Source organism: Zingiber officinale, chromosome 4B (assembly GCF_018446385.1).
Source record: "Zingiber officinale cultivar Zhangliang chromosome 4B, Zo_v1.1, whole genome shotgun sequence".
Taxonomy (NCBI): domain Eukaryota; kingdom Viridiplantae; phylum Streptophyta; class Magnoliopsida; order Zingiberales; family Zingiberaceae; genus Zingiber; species Zingiber officinale.
The window spans coordinates 64,698,491-64,719,947 of record NC_055993.1 but is presented as its reverse complement, the minus strand read 5'-3'; the positions used below and the strand labels follow the sequence as shown (position 1 = coordinate 64,719,947).

General features: G+C 35.6%; 2 protein-coding genes across 3 annotated transcripts; both read right to left on the bottom strand.

Annotated features, from left to right (window-relative positions):
• Nucleotides 1–2,126: 2,126 nt before the first annotated feature.
• Nucleotides 2,127–19,506, bottom strand: LOC121975102 (heterodimeric geranylgeranyl pyrophosphate synthase small subunit, chloroplastic-like). 2 transcript variants are annotated; one of them, XM_042526512.1, is made up of 2 exons: nt 18,318–19,506; nt 2,127–2,449 (listed from the first exon to the last, which is right to left on the bottom strand). In XM_042526512.1, the coding sequence occupies exon 1, from the start codon at nt 19,497–19,499 to the stop codon at nt 18,357–18,359; it is 1,143 nt and encodes a 380-aa protein (XP_042382446.1). In that variant the 5' UTR covers nt 19,500–19,506; the 3' UTR covers nt 2,127–2,449; nt 18,318–18,356. The 2 variants fall into 2 exon arrangements, with proteins under 2 accessions (XP_042382446.1, XP_042382445.1); XM_042526511.1 differs by lacking the exon at nt 2,127–2,449 and adding an exon at nt 3,879–5,268.
• Nucleotides 16,442–17,176, bottom strand: LOC121978291 (glutathione S-transferase T3-like). The gene has a single exon (XM_042530655.1). The coding sequence runs from the start codon at nt 17,174–17,176 to the stop codon at nt 16,442–16,444; it is 735 nt and encodes a 244-aa protein (XP_042386589.1).
• Nucleotides 19,507–21,457: the final 1,951 nt, after the last annotated feature.

The following is a 21,457-nucleotide window of genomic DNA, read 5'->3' as shown; positions in this document are numbered from 1 at the left end:
TTGAAAAATATCTCCATCTTTTTCTTCTACATGATAAATTCACCTTCAAACTTTGGTGGATGGATGTTTGAACCAGTCATAACTCCCGATCTAATTGCTTAGTCGATAGTTAGTCCTTCTAAGCGGTCCAATTCTAATACCAATTTTTAGTGTTAATGAATCTATAAGAGGGATGTGAATAGCGATTTTGCATGTCATTTTTTTAAAACTCATGCCTTTTCTTTTTTAAAACTTAGAATGTAACGGAAAACTCATAAAATCAAACACAAGAAGACAAGCTTTCTTTTACTTAGTTCATAGCCCTCGTGGACTGCTATTCCAAGGCCAACAATTTCTTAGATCGTTTACAAAAGGCAACCACTAATCTTCTCTTTTCAAAATATATTTTTAGAGACGAAGAAACCTCTTACAAAAAATGAAAACATAATAACACTAATAACCATCATTTTATCACATTATTTAGACTTCTAAGTTCATAATTTTAATCTTTTTGATGATTTAAATTTGCATTGGGAGCTAGTGAATTGCATTGGGAACCTGTTAAAGAGAGAATTCTAATTACAATCAGATAAGGAATTACAAGATCATTGGGAGCTAGTGAATGGTAAATATTCTCGAGATGTTGAACAAGGGAGTTAAGGGCATGTTTAATTATTAGAACTCTAAATGAACTTTTTTTTTTTTACGATCTCTATATGAAAGCTTATTAAAACATCTTCAATAATTAGAATTCTAAATGAGAATTTTTATGATTTAATTCATAGCATGAGTTGCATGGCTTCATGCATATTATATCAATTTCGAGATAAAAGAACATGTTTGAATTTTCATTACTGCTCTTAAACTACAAACCTCAAACTTCACCTTTACAATGGTTTAAAAAATTTTATTCAACTTTTTTAATTTTACAAAACTCTCATAAACCTTACATTGGAAATACTCTAACAGTAGAGAATTAATTGTGGAGTAAAATGAACTCGGGAATTGATACAGTGCAACCTGTTTACCAAATATTCAAGAGAAGTAGAAAAAAAATGATTAACCAGACTGAGTATCGTCGAACCTGGATGACCGACCTGACCCCATAGAAATTTTTCATCGACCATCAAGGTAAATTGAAAAGCACTTACGACGGACGACCCAAAAGCTTAACATCCCTTAGCTGCAAGTCTCACTTGAAGAAAAAATCTCTATAAATACACTGTAGTTAAAAATCAAACCGTAGATGTATGAGAAACAACTGAAAATTTAAAAGAAGTAGACCATGCTTCATTGATAGTAAAATAAGACCAACGAATCATTAGCATTAACTCATCATGTTTATTCTTCCAATATTCTCACTCTTGCATTAAATTCCTTTCTCCTACCATTTTATTTTCTTTACTTAAATTCTCTTTAACTCTATTTCAATTTTTAATAAATCCTTTTAATTTATGCATGTTATATATTTACAATGGTATAGAATAAAAAAAGAACAAGCTTATAATAGTAAAATATTACGAATAACCCTCAAATGAAATTCCATTTTCACATATGTTTTTTTAGAGATAGTTGAGATATTATCGTGTGAAACTCTTTGCATGCTTAGTCTGCTCAAGTAGTTTGTTATCATCATACTTGTTGACTAGTATAAAGTTTGGATTCATCAATATTTTGATGCTTATAAATGTTATGGTCCCAAGTAATTTTCAGTACTATCTTCTATATTACTAGGGAATTAATATGGAATTAAATTTTATTTTGTTTCATAATTTTGTTTGTTTACCCGATACATGCAAGAATAATTTTGGAAGGGAGTGGAGGGATATGATAATCATCATTTTATACATTATTTAGACTCTTAAATTTATGATTTTAATCCTCTTATTGGTTTAAATTATTATATTTTATGAGTTATATGTATTTTTAGACTTTATTGTAATTTATCTTTTATTTGTGAAATCATGTCTAATCATTTGAATATAATCTTTATATGTAATCAAGGAATCATGGATTCGAGTCGGATCAATCCAAATTAAATTTAATTATGACATTAATTGAGGGCATTCAATCTGATATAATCTAGACCATACATTTAAGATTCATATAAAAAAAAACAAATCTCAACATGAACTTCATTTAAAATCTTATGAAGTGATCAAGCATGAAGCTGATATCACCAGCTTTGTTAATTTTCTAAAAGAAATAATAAAGACATAATCAGAAGTCTTGAACATCTCAAACGCTTATAAACAAAATAAGCTTGTTAGTGTACTTACAGATAAGGCTATTGACTGGCTTAATTATGTTTTAGAATTCAGAAACTAAAAACTGAACAAGGAGAGGGACTCAGAAGTACATATAATTAGTCCCTTCAGGAGCTTATACTTCATGTCAACAAGCTTGTAATTTGTGAACATACTTGTTCATAAAGCTGCGCATGAACACGAACCACGGCTGGCATTGTTAACTACAATAATAATTCAAACTTAGCACGAGTTCTCAGAGGTAAGCTTTACCTTGTTTGCATCCATATTATGAAAAAAACATAAATAAATAAATGATAAATCCAATTAACTTCAATGATTATCTCAGAAGTGACCAACTCGATCCCATAAAATTTTTCCATCGATCATCGGAGTAAATCAAGAAGTACTCACAATGGATGGTCAAGAAGTCCAGCATCCTTTGATTGTGTTCCCCATTTGGAGAAAATTTCAACAAATTCGCCCCCTTTAGTTGCACGGGTATAACCTAGATGTTCTACCACCACACAATAGCCCGAGGACCTTCCATATTATGAAAGCATCTTCTATTAGGAGTTCAATGATTGCCCCCACTTAAATATTAATATAACCTTGCTTCCGTGACACAAAATGGTCAATAATTTGCATGAATAACAATAGCTTATCTGTTGGATCATGATGTTTCGATAAAGACGGGGTGAATATCGATTACGAAAATTCTTTCGAAAAGAGTTAAGCGCAGCGAAAAAAGTAAACAATGCTAACACAGACCAATTTTACTTGGTTCGGAGCCTGTGTCGACTCCTACTCCAAGGCCGGCACTCGTTGAGTGCTTTCGATAGACAATCACTAGCAGTTCGAAAATTATTACAAACTAAGTACAGAGAATGCTAATGAAAATAAAAACAATACCGACAAAGGAATAAATCGAAAAGGAAAAAGTGCGTTGTCGGAACTTCATTAGCGTCGCAGGAGCGCAGAGCAGCAGAGCAAGCAGTAGAAGATCTTCTTGTCAGTTGTTGTGTTTAGACTCCACCTCTAACCCTCCTTTTATATGAGGCTCGGGGCGCCCTGGTGAGACATGGTAGGTCCAACCAGCGAGCTCCACGTGACGACGACGCGATCAGGATAGAAATTGCCTCCCGGACGCCCGGACCACCGTTCTCCAGAGATTCCTTCTCCTGCAAGACAAGGTTAGTCCGAGACAAATATATAATATGTTTCCTGCAAAACAAAATGTTAGAACAGTTTATAAATTCAATATCAAGAGTATGACTTAGATTCCGTCTTTCCGAGACTGGAATCTAGTCACGATCTCGACTTAAATATCCGAAATGGATCTAAGCCGAATCGACGCCTAATGTTCCCTTCCCGGGAACGCGTCCTCACAGTCACTCCCTTCCAGTGACTTACCTTTACTCACCTGCCAAACGTCCGGTCAGCCCTTCGACTCGTCTGAACTTCTCGCTAGCTATCCAGTCAGTCCGTCGACCTAGCTGAACTTCGTGCCAAGCGTCCGGTCAGCCCGTCGACCCGCCTAGACTTCTCGCCAAGTATCCGGTCAGCCCGTCGACCTAGCTAGACTTCGTGTCAAGCGTCCGGTCAGCCCGTCGACCCGCTTGGACTTCGTGCCAAATATCCGATCAGCCCGTCGACCTGTCTGGACTTAGCCTGTACACTCGATCAGAGTGTTAAATAACGACAAACCTAACTTATCCTAATTTATCATTCATCAAAACCTGAGTTCGATCGTTAGTGCTAACCGCACCAACATTATCTTCAAAACGCCACTAGCTTCGCAAGATGGTAAGGTTGCTCGTTTCTGAGCAGGTAGTCAATGATATTCGCCATGGAAGGAAACTCATTACAGTAAAAAGGCACGATGGTGAATTTTGTTTAGATAGATTGCCCCTTTGTTTAATCTATCATCTACTTTTGGAGCTTTCTTATACCATTGTCAAGATGGACATTATTTACTGAAATATGCCACTATGATGGTTTGTTTTCAAAGTGACGCGAGCAGAAGCAACTTCATTTCTGTAATGGCAGGATTTTTAAAGCTACATTACCGTTTACGGTGATATCTTCTATTTTGGGAAATTATTATTATATTATTGGGAAGATGCCTATTGTTTCCAGATGCATGCAAGTATTCCCTTACCATTAATGAAATAAACACTTGGCCAAAATGTAAAGTTACAACAATCAAGCGCCTAATACTTGGTAATAACTTAGACATTCAACAAGGCACAGCTAAGCCTATGCTTGTACTACAGCATGGTAAGCAAAATAATGTAGAGCAGATTATTTTAGATCAACTAAGACGGAAGTTAAATAATGAAAATGCCCAAAGCAACTAGTATACGTTAAAACTGATCTTTACTAGAAAATCAACTAGGATTCCATATTATCGAAAATATGCCAAGGCAAAATGAAAATTACATTACCTCTATCTTCCAAGTAGTTTTCCAGGAAAGCTCAAGGTTTTCTGACTGATTAAGACATCAGAACTGCATGGCATGGTGGATTAACAAAGGAGCGGATCCTAAATGGACACAAATACAATTGAAGACCCAAAGCATCTCTTTTAACTTTGAGGATAGTGGACCCATCATGGATGCAACAAAGAGCTAGAACAACAGGTTACAATGGTGGAATAGTGGGAATTGTTTCAATGTTCAAGCAATAGGTTATCATGAAGAGTTTCGAGCAGGATGAAATTAATGTGCCTTTAATATATTTCTTATTACAAAGAAAAGTAGAAAGGACTTACAGAAGAATGAAATTTCGTGCTGCTACAACTGGCTAGAATTCAGTCTCCCTTTGAAAATGTTTCGCTGCTTCCATCACTGCCATCTGCAGCAGCAAAGGCCGCAAGACCTCTTCTACCTTCAATCACAAAGTGCCTCTCGACGGCATAATCCAAAGAACTATCTAAAGGCAGTACCTTCTTTCCATACTTATCTTTGAACTTCTCCAGCTCCTTGGCCTTTGCAGGCTAATTTCTTCCACCAACTCTAATGTGCCACAATGCTTCCAGCTCCTGATCGTACAGTAGCATACATTCATCTGCCTTGGTCAAAAAAAATTCTAACTAATCCTTACTGTTAGTATTTAGGATATAGATATTACAACCAAACACCCTAAGATGTTTAATTTTAGGAACTTTTCTAAACAAAGTTCCTAAGGAGTCATTTCTGAAAACCTATGTAGGTCAATCCTATTTTGGATATAGCAAGCAACATTAATCATCTCGACACAATGGTAACTAGATGGTGAATATTCATTTAACATATACCTAGCCTCCACTTGTACGGTTCGATTTTCCTTTCACTATCCTATTTTTGTTGAGGTATTCTAGGAGAAGAAAACTTACATAACCTTATTCCTAGCAAAATATTTTAAAATGATCACTTCAGATTTTCTCTTGTAGAGAATCTGATCACTTCAGATTCTAGACAATGATCACTTCAGATTTAGTTAATCTTGAGATCTTATTCTCTACCCTTTTACAAAAACTAACTAGAATTTCTAAAGTATCTTCAATATGTTTCATGAAGTGGACCCATGTAAATCTAGTATCATCATCTACTAGCACAAAACAATATCTACTACCATTCAAGGAGATTATTTCATGACTATCAAATTAGTCCAAATGTAAAAGTTCAAGAGGCAGGGTAGTATTAAGTATTAACTAAATTTATACTTTTATGACTAGCCTTGGCTTGCTTACCCTTTTAGCATGAGCAACATAATTTGCCCTTGTGATACCGAATCCTCAGTAAGCCTTTCACCAAATCTCTTTTGGTCACCTTTACTATCTGTTCCATGTTAGTGTGTGTCAATCTTTTATGCCACGACTAAGCTTTCTCTTTCTTAGTCACGAGACACTAGGCACAAATAAGAGGGAAGATTGATACAATAAAAATTATCATTCCTATCTCCTACTAATATGGTATATCTAGCTCATTGTATTTTACCAAACACTTGGTTGAATGAAACTAGGCATTGTATCCACCATCACCCAATTGACTAATACTTAGTAAATTAATTTCATGCCCTTCACCAACATCACTTTCTTAATAATGAAATTGAAATCACAATGTTACCTTGTCCTTACGCTCAAGGAAACATTTTCCTTATCCTTATGCTCGAAGGTGACTTAAACACCCACTATCCACCAACCATTTATCAAAGTGTTCTTTCTTGGCTTGAACCTATTAAAAAATGGAAAACTAAATTTTTTTGGTACCCATACATTGGGTTTGAAGGAGTTAACAAAAAGTTATTTAGGTAACAAAGCCTTCACAATTCTAGTTCTAAAGACCCCTTGGTGGCAGTATTGGGCATAAAGAAGAAATTCCTAACAATATGAGAATTGTTTTGCTACATCCTTTTGCTTTGACTCATAGCCAATACCCGCCTTGTTTCATATGGTATGTTGGTTTTCAATATTATGTCTAGATACTTGGAGCCCAACATGTACCATTCCAAGCTCTTCTTCACCTCATCCACTTGTTAAGAATGCATTCTCTCTTCCTCAAGTTTTTCAACTTGGGAAGAGCCTTGATCATAATCTCTATAAGGTTACCTCATTGTTGTTTCATGATGATTCCTATTTACATGATAATATTTCATCGTCATCACTTGATTCTTCTACTCCATCATCATTGACCTTGAATGTCATATGTTAGGGCCCCTTGAAGGATTCCAATGAACAAGAGTCATCCCAAGTGGCTATGAAAGCCTTCTACTTCTTAGACTTTTCTTGTTGCTTAAGTGGTTCCAAGCACTTCGATTTGTAGTGATCTTTCCTATTACACTCAAATCCTGTTATGCTAGACTTGGATTTCAATATAGCTTTCTTCTAAAGATAAATGAATGTCTTCTTTACGCCCTTTTGTCAAATTTCTTACTCTTTCTTATCATTCCTTTCACAAAATGGGTCATTTCACTTGCGGAGACATCAACCTCACTCTCAATTTCATGTCTGATTCAAACAAGAGCTCATTCTTCTTTTTAAGCTTCTTTTCATATGCAATCAAAGTCAAACCCTTCTCTTTGGAACAGGATTAGCTTGCTCATAAAACTCAAATTCACAGAGTAGCTCATCCAACCTTACAGTTGAAAGATCCCTTAATAGCTTATAGGCATCCACCATATCTCTAAAACCTTTCTCTAGTTCAACCTTACCATTGAAAGATCCTAGATACCTTGCATCCACCATAGATAACCACAAGATTGTACCATGGAAAAATTTTAAAGAATACCTTATGAAATCACGGTTCTCCAAACTTTCACCACTTATAATGGAGTTAGTCAAGGATCTCCTTGAACCTCTCATGAAGTTTACTTATAGTTTCCCTGTCTTTCATGGTGCCCTTCTGCATTTGACTTAAAAATAAATCTTTTTTTTAAACTATTTTAGAGTCACAAGTACTTTCATGAAGCTCAATTACCTTCTCCCAAAGTTCCTTGGTGCTCTTGAAAGATCCCACTCTAGTGAGTTGGTCCTGTGCCAACCCTCATTGCAATGTTAGCATCGCTTTTGTATTGGCTTGCTTCTTCTTCATATCTATTGTCCACTTACTAGACTCGAGGATGTCTTCATCTTAACGCCTTCCTTCAGAGTAAACTAAATATCAAAAACTTGTCATTATTTAAGTAATATTTCATTCTACCTTTCCAAAACGTAAAAGTTGATGTCGTTAAAGAACAAAGCCACACTGTACTATATCCCTCTTGAGCTACCATCTCCTCGGAAATTTTGTACGCATGGTGATTAGCTCTATAGAAGTGGTTGGGTTTTAATATGACTTATCGGTCATCAGAGAGGCTAGAGGGGGTGAATAACCATCATTTGACCTCGATCTTATTTCTACAATATTAGTTTGCGTAGCTACTATATGCAAAATATAAAACAAGAATGAATAAGCAAGTCAAGACAAACCAACAGGAGTGTTTAATGTGGTTCGACAGTATCAGACTCCTACTCAACCTATGATTCTACAAGTCGATCACTCATCCAATGCACCATTAAATTTCTCCATCTTAGCAAACAATCAGAGGTGGATAAACCTCTTACAGTATCTTCTTACAATGATGGAAATTAAACTCAAGAAGATTCCAAATGAGAGCACAAAAGAGCTAAGTGTTTTGGCACAAAAGATAAAAATACAAACTCTCTCGTCATTCTCAAGCTTCCACAAGCTCTAATTTATGTTGGGACTGAGAGATACTCAAGGGAGAATAAGCTCTCGCTTTGAATTGATTTTGTCTCTACAAGGAGTTAGTGCAGTGGAAAATGTAAACAAGAAAATTCAAAGGAAGAATAAACAATTACAAATCAACACAATTAATTAACGGTTTGACGGATCCATGGATAGATCACCCCTTAAACTTCCACTATCTTTTCTCCTCAACAAGAATCTAGATGTAGAGAAACATCTTATGCTTCTTCTTCTTCTTACAAGAAAAGACCTTGAAGAAAGGATTTGAGCAGTTTAAGAAGAGATCTTAGCTTTGGGTGATTTCGGATCCCTAAGGTCCCTTGTCTATAATCTCAACTTTTGAAGCAATCATACCCCAAATAGTTCAATGTGACCTAATATTTTGATATTTAAGCAAAGGACTTAAATTAGACCTTTATCTTATGATTTAATGTATGTTTGAGTGTATAAGGATTTACAAAAACACACCTAAAACTTGGAAAGCTCATGACTTAACATGGCTAAGGTGACACACTCGATGGCTCAACGTATGAAGATCAAAGAAGGTTGCACAAGGCAACAAAGGGACCGCAAGTTAAGAAGCATCAAAGAACAACTAGGACAACAATCGATTTAGGCCAACTACAAAGACGATGACATGAACGATGGCTGGTGAAGAAGCTGAGAGTTTGTGCACATCTAAGGGATAAAGTAACTTAACCTAACAAAAGATGACCAAGAGGTGAAGTTAAACTGCAATAGTAAGACACCAAGGTGAGCTATGAGAGTTACATGATCTGTACGCATGGGGCGACGCTAGAATTCATCGTAAGCGGACTCAACTTTAGAATTGATTGTAATGAGATGATAGTCGAGTAATATTGGACATTAGTGGATTGGTGAGAAGGGGAAAATCAAAAACCCTAAAATTCAAGGTTTCAGGGTTGCACCTGTAAAGGGCTGCACCAGTCAAGTGAAGTGGAATCTAGTTAAATGGTGGAGCATTCGACTCGTGGGGCAATTAACTAAGGCTGAGGAGGCAACAACTAACCCATTGACACCATATTAGATTATATCACGAGATTTTGAAAGCTATAAAAGCAGGGTTTGGGGGAGGCTTCAAAGTTAGCAAAATAGAATTGGAAAAAACATATTATACACCTTAAGAATTCTCTTGTAATCACATTTTGTAATTTTGTACCGTAAGAAGTTTCTCTACTTCTAATAGTTGACTAAGGAGAAAGTTACCAACATTTCGAGAGTGATCCACCAACATGTTTTATCTATAGAGAAAAAGTTAGCACAACTATTCTCGTTGAATTAAAACATATGAGGCTCTTTCAGTCAACTGATTCTATCATCCAATTGACTCAAACCAAAAGAGACACCACTTCTATTCTCAATCAATGAGCCATCACTTGATCACAAAGTCAACCACATCGACTTCGACCTAGACTGCATGTTAGTAGAAAACCCCTACCAAAAATCTCTCTCCCATCTCATATATCCTTCAACCGATAGTGTTTTATCCTTCCAGTTCACTTCGGTAAGCCTCCAACCTTCGAGTTTTGTTCGATCCAGGTTCATCAAGCTAGTATCCCTCTGGAATGATCATCATCAACTTTGCCAGAGCTCCAGTTGGGATTTCATTTGCAAGGAGCCCACCTTCAAGACACCACTTGCTAGACCTCTGGTCTGGATTTCAGTCCTTCATTTACCAAGAACTTTACCTTTGGAATTTTACTTGTCAAGCCTCTAGTCGAGACTTTACCTCCAAGGAACCCGCCTTCAAGACTCCACTCGTCACACCTCCAGTTCGGATTTCAATCCTCTAGTTGAGACTTCAACTGCCAAGAGCTCACCTTTGGGACTTGACTTGTTAGACCTCCACTTCAGCACTTCCCTTGCTAAACCTCCAATGAGGACTTCACCTACTAGGAGCTCAGCTCTAGGACTTCCTTTTACTATACCTCCAAATAGCATTTCACCTATCAATGTGGCCAAGCTACATACTAAATAGATCAATTATAACACATCAAACCAATTTTTATTTATCTTAAACATTATATTACTGGTTTAACCAACCACATCAAAACTAACCCATCTCAAGTATAACATTATGTGCTCAGGTCATAATTCAACATTCAGCGTCATATAATATAGCAAGTCTAACCGTTGTTTTGCAAAACTTCTCTTTAAGTTTTAGAGATACTTTACGATCATATAAAACATCCGACGCTCTCCTCCATTTCAACTATCGTGTTTATATTCTATGTAAGACATATCTCTCAATCTCTGCATCGTTTTACAAAAACGATCCTAAATACTTAAAGCTCTTAGTTCTAGATAACTTGTCATCTCCTATCTTAACAATTGTCTTATTACATCTAATATTGCTAAATTTAAATTTTATATATTCTGGTTTTACTCTACTAAGCCTAAAACTTTTCACTTCTAGTGTTTCTCGCCAAGATTCTAGTTTAGTATTTACTCTTTCATGTGTCTTATCTACCAAAATAATACCATCTACAAACAACATACACAATACTGTGTCTTAAATATGTCTGGTAAGTTCGTCCATGATTAGTGTAAAAGGTTAGGGACTTAGAACTAATCATGTAACCCTATCTTTATTGGAAATGTTTCTATTAATCTGCCTGAAATCTTCACTTTGGTTGTTATATCCTCATATATATCCTTAATTAGTTCAATATATACTACGCTAATACTTATCTTTTATAGAATTCTCATATAATTTCTCTTGAACTTTATCCTAAGGTTTTTTAAGTCAATGAATATCATGTGTATATCTTTTTCTTTTGCTTCCAATACTTTTCAATTAGTTGCCTGAGAAGATGTATAATTTCTATTGTCAACCTTCCAAGCATAAATCCAAATAAATTTTCGGGCTCCTTCCAATATTTTTTTTATTACTCTTCTCTTAAAATTTCATGGTATGACTCATTAGTTAATACTCCTATAATTTACATAATTTTGTACATCTCTCTTGCTCTTATATAAGGGAACAAGAGTACTTACCCTCCATTTGATTAAGCATTTTTTTCGTTTTTAATATCATATTAAATAATTTTGTAAGTCATTTTTCCTAGGCACTTCCATGCCTTTATAAGAATATATCATCTGGTCCAATAGATTTTTCATTTTGCATCTCATTTAAAGTTTGTTCTATTTCTGAAGTTTGAATTTCACGATAAAAATTTAAATTTTTATACTCATCTGGCTTACTTAAATTCTCTAAGTTAAGTTAGTCACTTAAAACCTTCATTAAAAAGTTGATAAAAATATCTTTCCATACTATTTTATTTCTCCACATTTACTAGTACTTATCTTTAATACATCTTATTTTGATAAGATCTCTTATCTTCCTCTCTCTCACTTTAGGTATTCTATAAATGTCTCTTTCCCCTTCTTTTGTATCCAATTTTCAATATAACCATTTAAAAATTTTATTTTTTACTTCATTCACTGTTTTCTTAGCCTCTTTCTTAGCTATTGTATATATTTTTTTAAGTTTTCTTCATTCTTACAAATATATAATTCCTTATAGACCATTCGTTTGGAAAAACAAGATTCTACCAACAAGATTCCTTACTTGGTAGTGCATGCCCCTTTGACTCACCGAGTATACTTTTAGCTACTATTTTCAAATTTAATATCATCTTATCCTGTGTCATATTAAAGTCCCTATATATTTCTCTTACCTTCTCCTTAAATATGTTTTACTTCCGATTTTTAACTTTTACCACTTAATTTTATGAGTCGTATATATTTTCTTTATACTGATACTATGATTAAGGCGTATATCCAACACTATTAACATATATTGGGTAGTTGAGCTTTCTCTAGAATGACCTTGCAATCTATACAAATCTTTCTATCACTCTTCTTAATCATAAGAAAGTCAATTTGCGATTTATTATTCTCACTTTTAAACGTGACCAAGTGCTCTTCTCTTTTCTTAAAAAATGTATTAGATTGTATAAGATGATATGGTATTGCAAAATTCAATATAGTTTCCCTTCTTCATTTCTTGTTTCAAACTCATAGCTCTCATGCATCTTCTCATATTCCTAATTTTCACTCCGACATATCAAATCATCTCCTATTAAAATCATTTTATTTGGTAGAATATTTTGTAATACTTCATCTAGGTCATCCCAAAATCTTAATTTGATATCTTCATCTAATCCTACTTGAGGTGCATATATGCTAATTACGTTCATAGTTTCTTTCGCCACTACCATCTTAAGAGCTATAATTTTATCCCCTTTCTAGCTACTCCAACAAATTCATCTTTTAACGAACTATTTACAACAATACCTACTTTATTTCTTGTTTTACTCTTTCCTATGTATCATAACTTAAAACTCAAGTTCTCTATCATCTTTTCCTTTTTGTCAACTCATTGTCTCTTGTATACATAAAATACTATTTTTTCTCCTAATCATCGTATCTACTACCTCCATTACTTTACCAGGGTCTCCATATTCCAAATCTTAGATTATTAGTTTTCCTATAATATTTCTTCTTATCCAACCTATGGTGTGAGAACTCTTGCCTATTTAACACTATATCGAAGTTCTTATGGAGATGTAGTGGTCCTTATTGATATGTTACAGTCGGATCCTGTAATCCAAACTCTTGCATATTTAACACTATACTTGAGTTCTGGAGATGTAGCAATCCTTACTGAAACGCTACAATTAGACGTTGCATTGCGTTCCTTCCGAGAACAACCTAGTATGAGCACAATAGTTTAATGAATCCATTAATTGAACATTTTCCTAAGTTTAAACTGACAATCTAACACAACCCTCCTTTATTCGGGCTTAGGATTGACCATGAACGGGTAATTCGTCATGAGTGGAGTTCACTGTCTATAGACAATCACAAGTGATAAATTGAGAATAGTTTCTAAAAATAAGATCTATAAAAAAAATAATTATTATAAAGCAATTTCACTTTCCTCCTTGATAACCATGCTTGCCACTGTGATTTCATTAGCAATGGTATGTGTCCCAGGATAATGATCCTTTTGAGGATGAAACTTGGCAAAGTTTGTGCTGCATTCCCTTTCAATCCCTTGAATTAGAGTGAAGAAAGAACCGGAATCATCACACATTACCACATGAACTATGGTAGAGAACTAGCCAATTATTATGATAGTGTAGTAGCAAGCACAAAACTAGAGTGATAAACATCTACGTCAAGCACAATGTGTTTGTTTTCCTTGCTGAACCCACAAAACTAGAGTAATCAAAATCAATCAGTGTGTTTATTTTCCTTACTCAATCCTATTGTAGGGATTCGAGTTGAGGAGTGTCAAGGTCACCAACAATGTTCATAATGGGGGGGGCGTATGGGTGTTAAACATTCTTGTTTTATTGTCCCCATGGTTCACAAGGATACAAATAAGACAAAGGACACAACAACAAATTCACAATCCAACACAATATCCACATAGCCACAAACATCATTGATATGGTACATGGAGTAGCTTTTAGAACTACCAATTATGAAAGCATAAATATAATGTGAAAATAAATCCTCAAATCATGAAGTATATTTATTTTTAAGTTCATTTAAATGTTTCTGATGGCATATTAGATCATTTAAGAAAGTAAAAAACAATGATTTATCAAAGTAAAGTAAACAAATAATAATACAATTCACTATGTTTCAGATTAAACGGAAACTTGAAGTTAAAAAGTTTTTTCAGTTAAATACAACATCAGAAAATGCAGAAAATAATTTCAGTAATTTTCCAAGAAAAATCTGATTAATTTTAAAATGATTCCAATGAGAAATAGAGAACCCAATTTTATTTCAACAATTCAAAACAACATGAATAAATCAACATCAGAGGAATTGAAACATCATGTGTAGTTGTCATTTCAACTTTAGATTCGCACTAGTTGTCAAATAGTGAACCCTGTAAGCTCACAGATGGTAACAAGCAAAAACGTATGGCAATATATGACTTTTTATTTCAGACCTAAGAAAATATATAATCTGTTCTTCACTACTGTTAAGTATGTATTTGAATTTAGAACATAAAATTGATGACAAAGACTAAAGGCAGAATTTTTTTTGACATAATTGTAGTTAATGAAACAGTACGCAGAAATTATTAGTTTGGGAATTGAAATACTTTGAGAAATAATCATATTATTGAATAATAAAACAGTAAAGGCTGTGGCTTATGAGCATATTCAATGGTTTGGTTATCTCAAACGAACCAAAAATGATACACTTTCATCTTGTAGAGGTTCAGTTCTGGCCAGGTTAGCTGAAGAAGCTCGCACTGGAGCAGCACTCAGTCAAACATGAACTTTTAAATTCTCATGAAGTGATCAAGCATGAAATTGATATTACCAGCTTTGTTAATTTACTAAAAGAAATAACAAAAACATAATCAGAAGCCTTCAACATCTCAAACGTTATAAATAAAATAAGCTTGTTAGTGCAGTTACAAATAAGGCTATTCACGGGCTTAATTATGTTTTAAAATTCAGACACTAAAAACTGAACAAGGAGACGGACTCCGGAGTATATAAAGTTAGTCCCTTCAGAAGCTTATATAGTTTCCCATACTTCATATAAACAAGCTTGTAATTTGTGAACATATTTGTTCACAAGGCTGTGCATGAACACAAACCACAGCTGGCATAGCCAACTACAATAAGCTTTCTCAGAGTCAGGTATGTTTGCCCTGTTTGCATCCAAATTATGGAAGTGTCTTTTATTATGAGTTCAATGATTGCCCAAGTCAGATATTAATATAATGCTGCTTCCGCGGCCAAAATTTAGCAATAATTTGCATGAACAACAATGACTTATTTTCGAAAGGCTGCTAGAATTGCAAGATGGTAAGGTTGCTGGTTTCTGAGCAGGTAGCCCATGATTTGAACCATGGAAGAAACTCATTACAGTATAATGGCATGATGGTGGTTTTGAGGGCTATTACTTCCTGAAGTATGCAAGCAAAATGGTTTATTTTAAAAGTGCTAGCATCGGTAAATTATGAGAGGTGGTCCATAATTTGAGCCATTAACGGAAGCAACCTCATTTATGTATGATGGCAAGATGGTGGGATCTTTTGAGCTAGATTGCCGTTTCCTCACCTATCTTCTACTTTTGGAGGATTATTATATTATTGTGAAGATTACTATTGTTTCATGATGCATGTAAGTATTCCCTTATCATTAATGAAACATTGAACACAGCCAAAATGTATGTTAAAAGTTACAGCAATCGAGCATCTAACTAATACTTGTTTGTAGCTTGAACATTAAATAGGCACAGCCAGGTGTATGCTTGAACTCCAGCATGGTAAACAAAATAATGAAGAACAGATTAACCAAAGATCATTAGAGCATCCACAGTCGTGGATACCCTCAAGGAGCTCCTTCAATGTCACGTCAACACCACGTCAAAAGTAAAAACCTCTCCATTTCTCTCTACTATCAAAAAAAATCTCTCAACAACTTCTTCATGGGAGTCCCACATTTTTTCATTATACAATTCATCTCTCCTTCATATTTTACCATATAAAAAAGGGCAACCCGGTGCACGAAGCTCCCGCTATGCGGGATCTCGGGGAAGGATCAATTGTACGCAGCCTTACCCTGCTTTTTGCATGAGATTATTTCCAGATATTTTACCATATATATAATTAAATTTTTATAAAATATAAATCTATAAATGGCTAACACCCAAAATAATATTAATAATTAAAAAAATACATAAATATTACCATTCATCAAATAAAAAGACATAAATTATAATAATATATAAAAAAAATAAACTTAAACACATCTACTCCAGACCATGTCTCTGTTTAATTTTTTCAATCATTTTCTCATGTATCCGAAGTTGTCCTAGTGCCATCTCACTAGTATCATTCATAAGAATTTCATAATCCTTATGAAAGATCTCAACTTTTCCCAAAGTCATTTTTTCCATTTGATATTCTTTAATATCTTGTCATTCTTTATTGAGGATTTGTTCCATTGTGTCGAACTCTCTGACTTTGGATTTGTCTTTCCTCTTCGTTGCCTTTTGCCCTATCGGACGAATGCAAGCTTCAAAGTCATCATTATCAACACTTGTATCTGGATTTGGGTTTGATGTTGAAGTGTTCCCCCCTGATTCCGATGTCCTTACCTTCTTGTTAGAGGAATGAGCAATTGATTGAGGAACATATTTCTCATATTCTTTGAGAACCCTCCATACATGCATATACTTGAAATCCCTATTTTTATTATTGGTTTTCCACATATTCAATGCATTCTCCAACACATTCTCATCACTCCATCCGCTTTGATGATGAGTATACAAATTATTATAGGTTGCAAAAAATTCATTTACCATCGGTGCAAACTTATAGTAATGTGTTTTTAACATCTGATAGCTTCTCTTCATAGCTCCAATGAGTCGATGCTTGTTGTAGTAATCAGCAATACGTTTCCAAAAAGCTTGATGCTTCTGGTCATTGGCAATGACTGCGTCAATGCTAATAGTTGCCCATGACTTCGCAAGGACCATGTCTTCATCAAGAGACCAAAATCTTCGTTTCGAATCATCTTTCTCCGGTTCAACTTCACGCTCTTCTTGTGATGAGTGTGGTGGCCACTGAGATGTTGGAACAGACGATGGCGTTAGAGGTTCTTTGTCGCTGATAGATGGGTCGATAGTAGTCCTTACTTCATTCGAAAACATGATTGGTGGTTAAAGAGGTGAAAATACGAAAGGCATAGAAGGCATTCCAAATTGGTTGCTCATGGTTGACCAATTTAGGTGTGAATACATACCAAGTGGAGCTGGGGCGGTGTTACTCTGAAGGGGGAGCGAAAAATTTTGAGAATTTTGGAAATTTGAGAAATTTGGAAGACCTTGTGGAACATATGAAATATTTTGAGATTTTGGATGGTATTGCGTGTGAGAAAAATTGAGGATATTGGGCATCATGGTTTGGAGGAATGCGGATATTTTGAGAAGATGTATTTTCTTCCGCATTTGAAGAATTCAAAAGATTTGTAAAGAAGCATTGAAATTTTCATCCATCTCAATACAAATAGAGAATGAAAAGATAAAAGAAATAGAGAATGAAGAGATGAATAAAAAAATATGAGTTTGTGGAGTATTTATAGAATTTCTTTTAATTAAAAAAAAATAAACGTTGAACAACGGCTATCAAAGTAGTCGTTGTTTAATGTTTATCTTCGTTCAATTAATTTCTTCTCAACCTACCTACTATGTGTACATTATTTTTTAAATAACAAATATAAAAAAATAATTTTAAAAAAAAAGATAACAACGGAACGGCTCCGCATCGCGAGTTCCTCCCTCAAGCCACATCACCAGTGGGAGCTCCTACTCTTATGCAGTGGATGCACTATAATAACATTTTAGATCAATTATAACAGAAGTAAAATAATGAAAATACCCAAGCAACTAGTATAAGTTAAAACTGATCTTTACTAGAAAATAAATTAGGATTCCATAATATCGAAAATATGCTAAGGAAAAATGAAAATTACATGATCTCTATCTTCCAAGTAGTTTTCCAAAAAAGCTCAATGTTTTCTGATTGATTGAGACATCAGAACCGCATGGCACGGTGGCTTAACAAAGGAGCAGTGGTACTCCTAAATGGATAAAAATACAACTGAAGACCCAAAGCATTCTTTTAACTTTGTGGATCGTGGACACATCATGGATGCAACAAACAGCTAGAACTATAGGTTACAATGGTGTAGTGGTGGAAATTGTCTCAATGTTTCGATGGTTTCAAGCAATATAGGCTACCGTGAAGAGTTTCAAGCACAATGAAAATAAAGTGAAGGTATAAAGGACTTACAGAAGAATGGAGCTTCATGCTGCTACAAATGGGCAGAGTTCAGTCTCCCTTTGAAAATGTTTCACTGCTTCCGTCACTACCACCTGCAGCTGAAGAGGCTTCGAGGCCTCTACCTTCAACCACGAAGCCCCTCTCGATGGCGTAATCCACAAAACTATATAAAGGTAGCACCTTCTCTCCATATTTGTCCTTGAACTTATCCAGCTCCTTCTTGGCATTCGCCCTAACTTCTTCCACCAACTCTAATGAGCGGTCCATTCCAACCGCCTTGACGATGCTCGCGTTGCTCCTCATCTTCCCTGTGCCGCCGTTGGACTCCATCAGCACGTCGTCCACCAGCTGGTAGAGAACCCCAACCGCTCGACCATAACGCCGGAGTGCTTCGAGCTCCTGGTCGCTAGCGCCGCCCAGCAGCCCCCCGCATACCGCCGAGCACTCGGCCATCTCTCCGAATTTCTTCTCCAGCACCTGGAGAATCTCCTTCTCACTTCCAGCGGCGGCGCCTGACAAGTCGAGAAATTGGCCAGCAGCCATTCCGGTGGACCCGACGGCGCGCGCGATCTCCGTGAGAACGAGAGGGATGACGGACAGTGGGACGGGGTCGGGCGAGGGGGTATGGGTAACGATATGCTGGTAGGCGAGGGGAAACAGTGCATCGCCGGCGAGGATAGCCATGTCGACCCCGAACAGAGCGTGGGCGGAGGGCTGGCCGCGTCGGAGCGGGGAGGAGTCCATGCAGGGTAGGTCATCATGGACGAGGGAGGCGGCGTGGACCATCTCGAGTGCGCAGGCTGCAGGAAAAGCAGCAGAGCGGAGGCCGCCGACGAGCTCGCAGGACGCGATGCACATGATGGGCGGCGCGCGCTTGGCTCCGGGGGAGAGAACGACGTGGCGAATCGCCTTGTGGATGCTCTCCGGGTATCGGACGGGAACGGCGGCGTCGAGCGCCTCTTCGATCTGGGAGATCAGGGTGGTCCAGTAGGTGCGTAGATCGAAGGAGGAGGAAGCAGCGGCGGAGGAGCAGCGGACAGGGAGAGAGACGGAACGGGGTCTGCGGAAAAGGAGGGGATACGGGGGCATTTTGGTAGAGGAGAGATTGGGAGAGGGATAAAAGAGAGAGGCGGAGAAGGCCATCGCAAATTGGAGACGATGAGGATGAATGATTATGATGGTGGATGGCATGTCTATGGCTTTGCTTCATAAATTAAGGGCATCTACAGATGTGACGATACGGAGGGAGTGGGAGGGAGCTCCTTCCCATTGCTCTTTCAATTTTTTTTTTTTTTTTTTTTTATTAAAATAAATTTTTTAATTTAAATATAATATTGAAGATATTTTTTTAATTATCAGAGAGATATATGGGGTGGGAGTTTAAAAATATGAAACTCATTTTAAAAAAAAGTTATTGAGAAATTTTTGATAATAGAGAAATGTATAAAATTTTTTACTTTTGACTTGATACGGATATGAAAATGAAAAAATTCTTCAAGGGCATTAATAACTCAATGACGATAGATGCTCTAATAAATGTTTATTTATGTCATGGATATGGATTCTATCTACTAGTTCCGACTTCAACTACACCATCCAAATAATTATTAGATCATTTTTCATTATTAAAATTTTATAAAAAAAAATTTAGGATCTTAATATATTATATATCATGCCACGTAACATTTTAAAAGCTATTGAAAATCTCTCAGAGCTCTAAATGGTTTTTATGTCATCCAATTTATAATATGTAATTGGATAGCTCCATATATATTACATTAGTTTTAAGATAAAAAAAAAAAAGTAGCTTGAAGTTTTACTCTATTCATTTCACTACTATTATGAGTTATAAACTTTAAATCGTGTACCTATAATGGTTATAATTCTTTTTAAACATTTTTTATTTCATGAATCTTTTTAAAAATCTTGTACTGAAGATGTTTTTATTCTCTCTCTCCATTTTACTCACAACCCCTTCTGATGAATAAACATCACGTAAAAGGCTTCCTATGCTATAGGTAAATTGTTGAAATAGATTATAAAGTCAATTTTTAGTGAAATATATTAGGGTCATTGCTCATGTGAATGTGGTAAAAAAGGTGATTCGTTTGGCCCAAGTGCTCTAGTCAATTCAACCCTTGTCCAACACGGATGACTACTAACTATTGGTGCAGTGTCCAAAGGCATGGAAAAGACATGTTCGGGACATATCAAATTTTGACCCCATAATCTAATATGATAACATCCTATATCTTAATTATCGTACCATCCCGAGAAGACATTGTGTTAGCCGAATCTCCTCGTAATTTACTTCTAGCATTAAAAGTCTTAGAGCCCCCAGGTAAGGTCATTGCAAAGGCATAAAAGGCTCCCTTCCAACTTCTTGTTCTATTCTAACAATGCAATTATGCTCCACATAATTTTCATGTGTCTAAAGAATAGTTTAAATTAGATTAATATTGTATATCAAAAAGTTTATAAGTGGTATAGCCGCCCTGGGCAATGGCGTACCCAAGATCTTTAACTACTCTAAGCTAAATTATGAAAATAACAATATATACATGTATAATGAACATTTAACAAATATATAACATTTATATATCAATATCTTTTTATATAGTTCAAATTTCATACAAAATACTTCAATATCTACTTAAGTTGTGCTTGACGAGATTTTAGAGTAAAAAACTCGTCTATTGCTTATTCCATTTCTATTTGCTTAGACAATTGTCGTTCTATATAGATAATCATGTAATCAGAAAGTAAATCATCATCCATTTTGTTGCAACGTGTCGTTTTGAGAAATTTCATGGTTGAAAAGGCTCTCTTTGTCGTTGCAATTGATACAGGAAGAGTCAATACAAGACGAATCAATCTCTGAATCATAACATAACTCTCAGCTTTTTTGGTAACAAACATTTCTCTATATAAAGAAAGAATAGAAATTTGTTGAAACTCAGGATCACAAAGTATGTCAAGTTGATAGTGTTCCAATTCATCTTTCAAAACATGAATTTCTTGTTGAGTGAAATCACCAGGATAAAATTTTGATGCAAGCTTGCAAATGTCGCCCACATTAAATTTTTAAATGAATCAGTAGGATCCAAAACTGAACAGAGAGCAAGAAGTTCCATTGTTGTCTCATTGAA

Bases quoted from the DNA above. Each gene is read 5' to 3' on its own strand.
- LOC121978291 (XM_042530655.1), bottom strand. From the start codon at position 17,176: ATGTTTTCGAATGAAGTAAGGACTACTATCGACCCATCTATCAGCGAC.
- LOC121975102 (XM_042526512.1), bottom strand. From the start codon at position 19,499: ATGCCATCCACCATCATAATCATTCATCCTCATCGTCTCCAATTTGCG.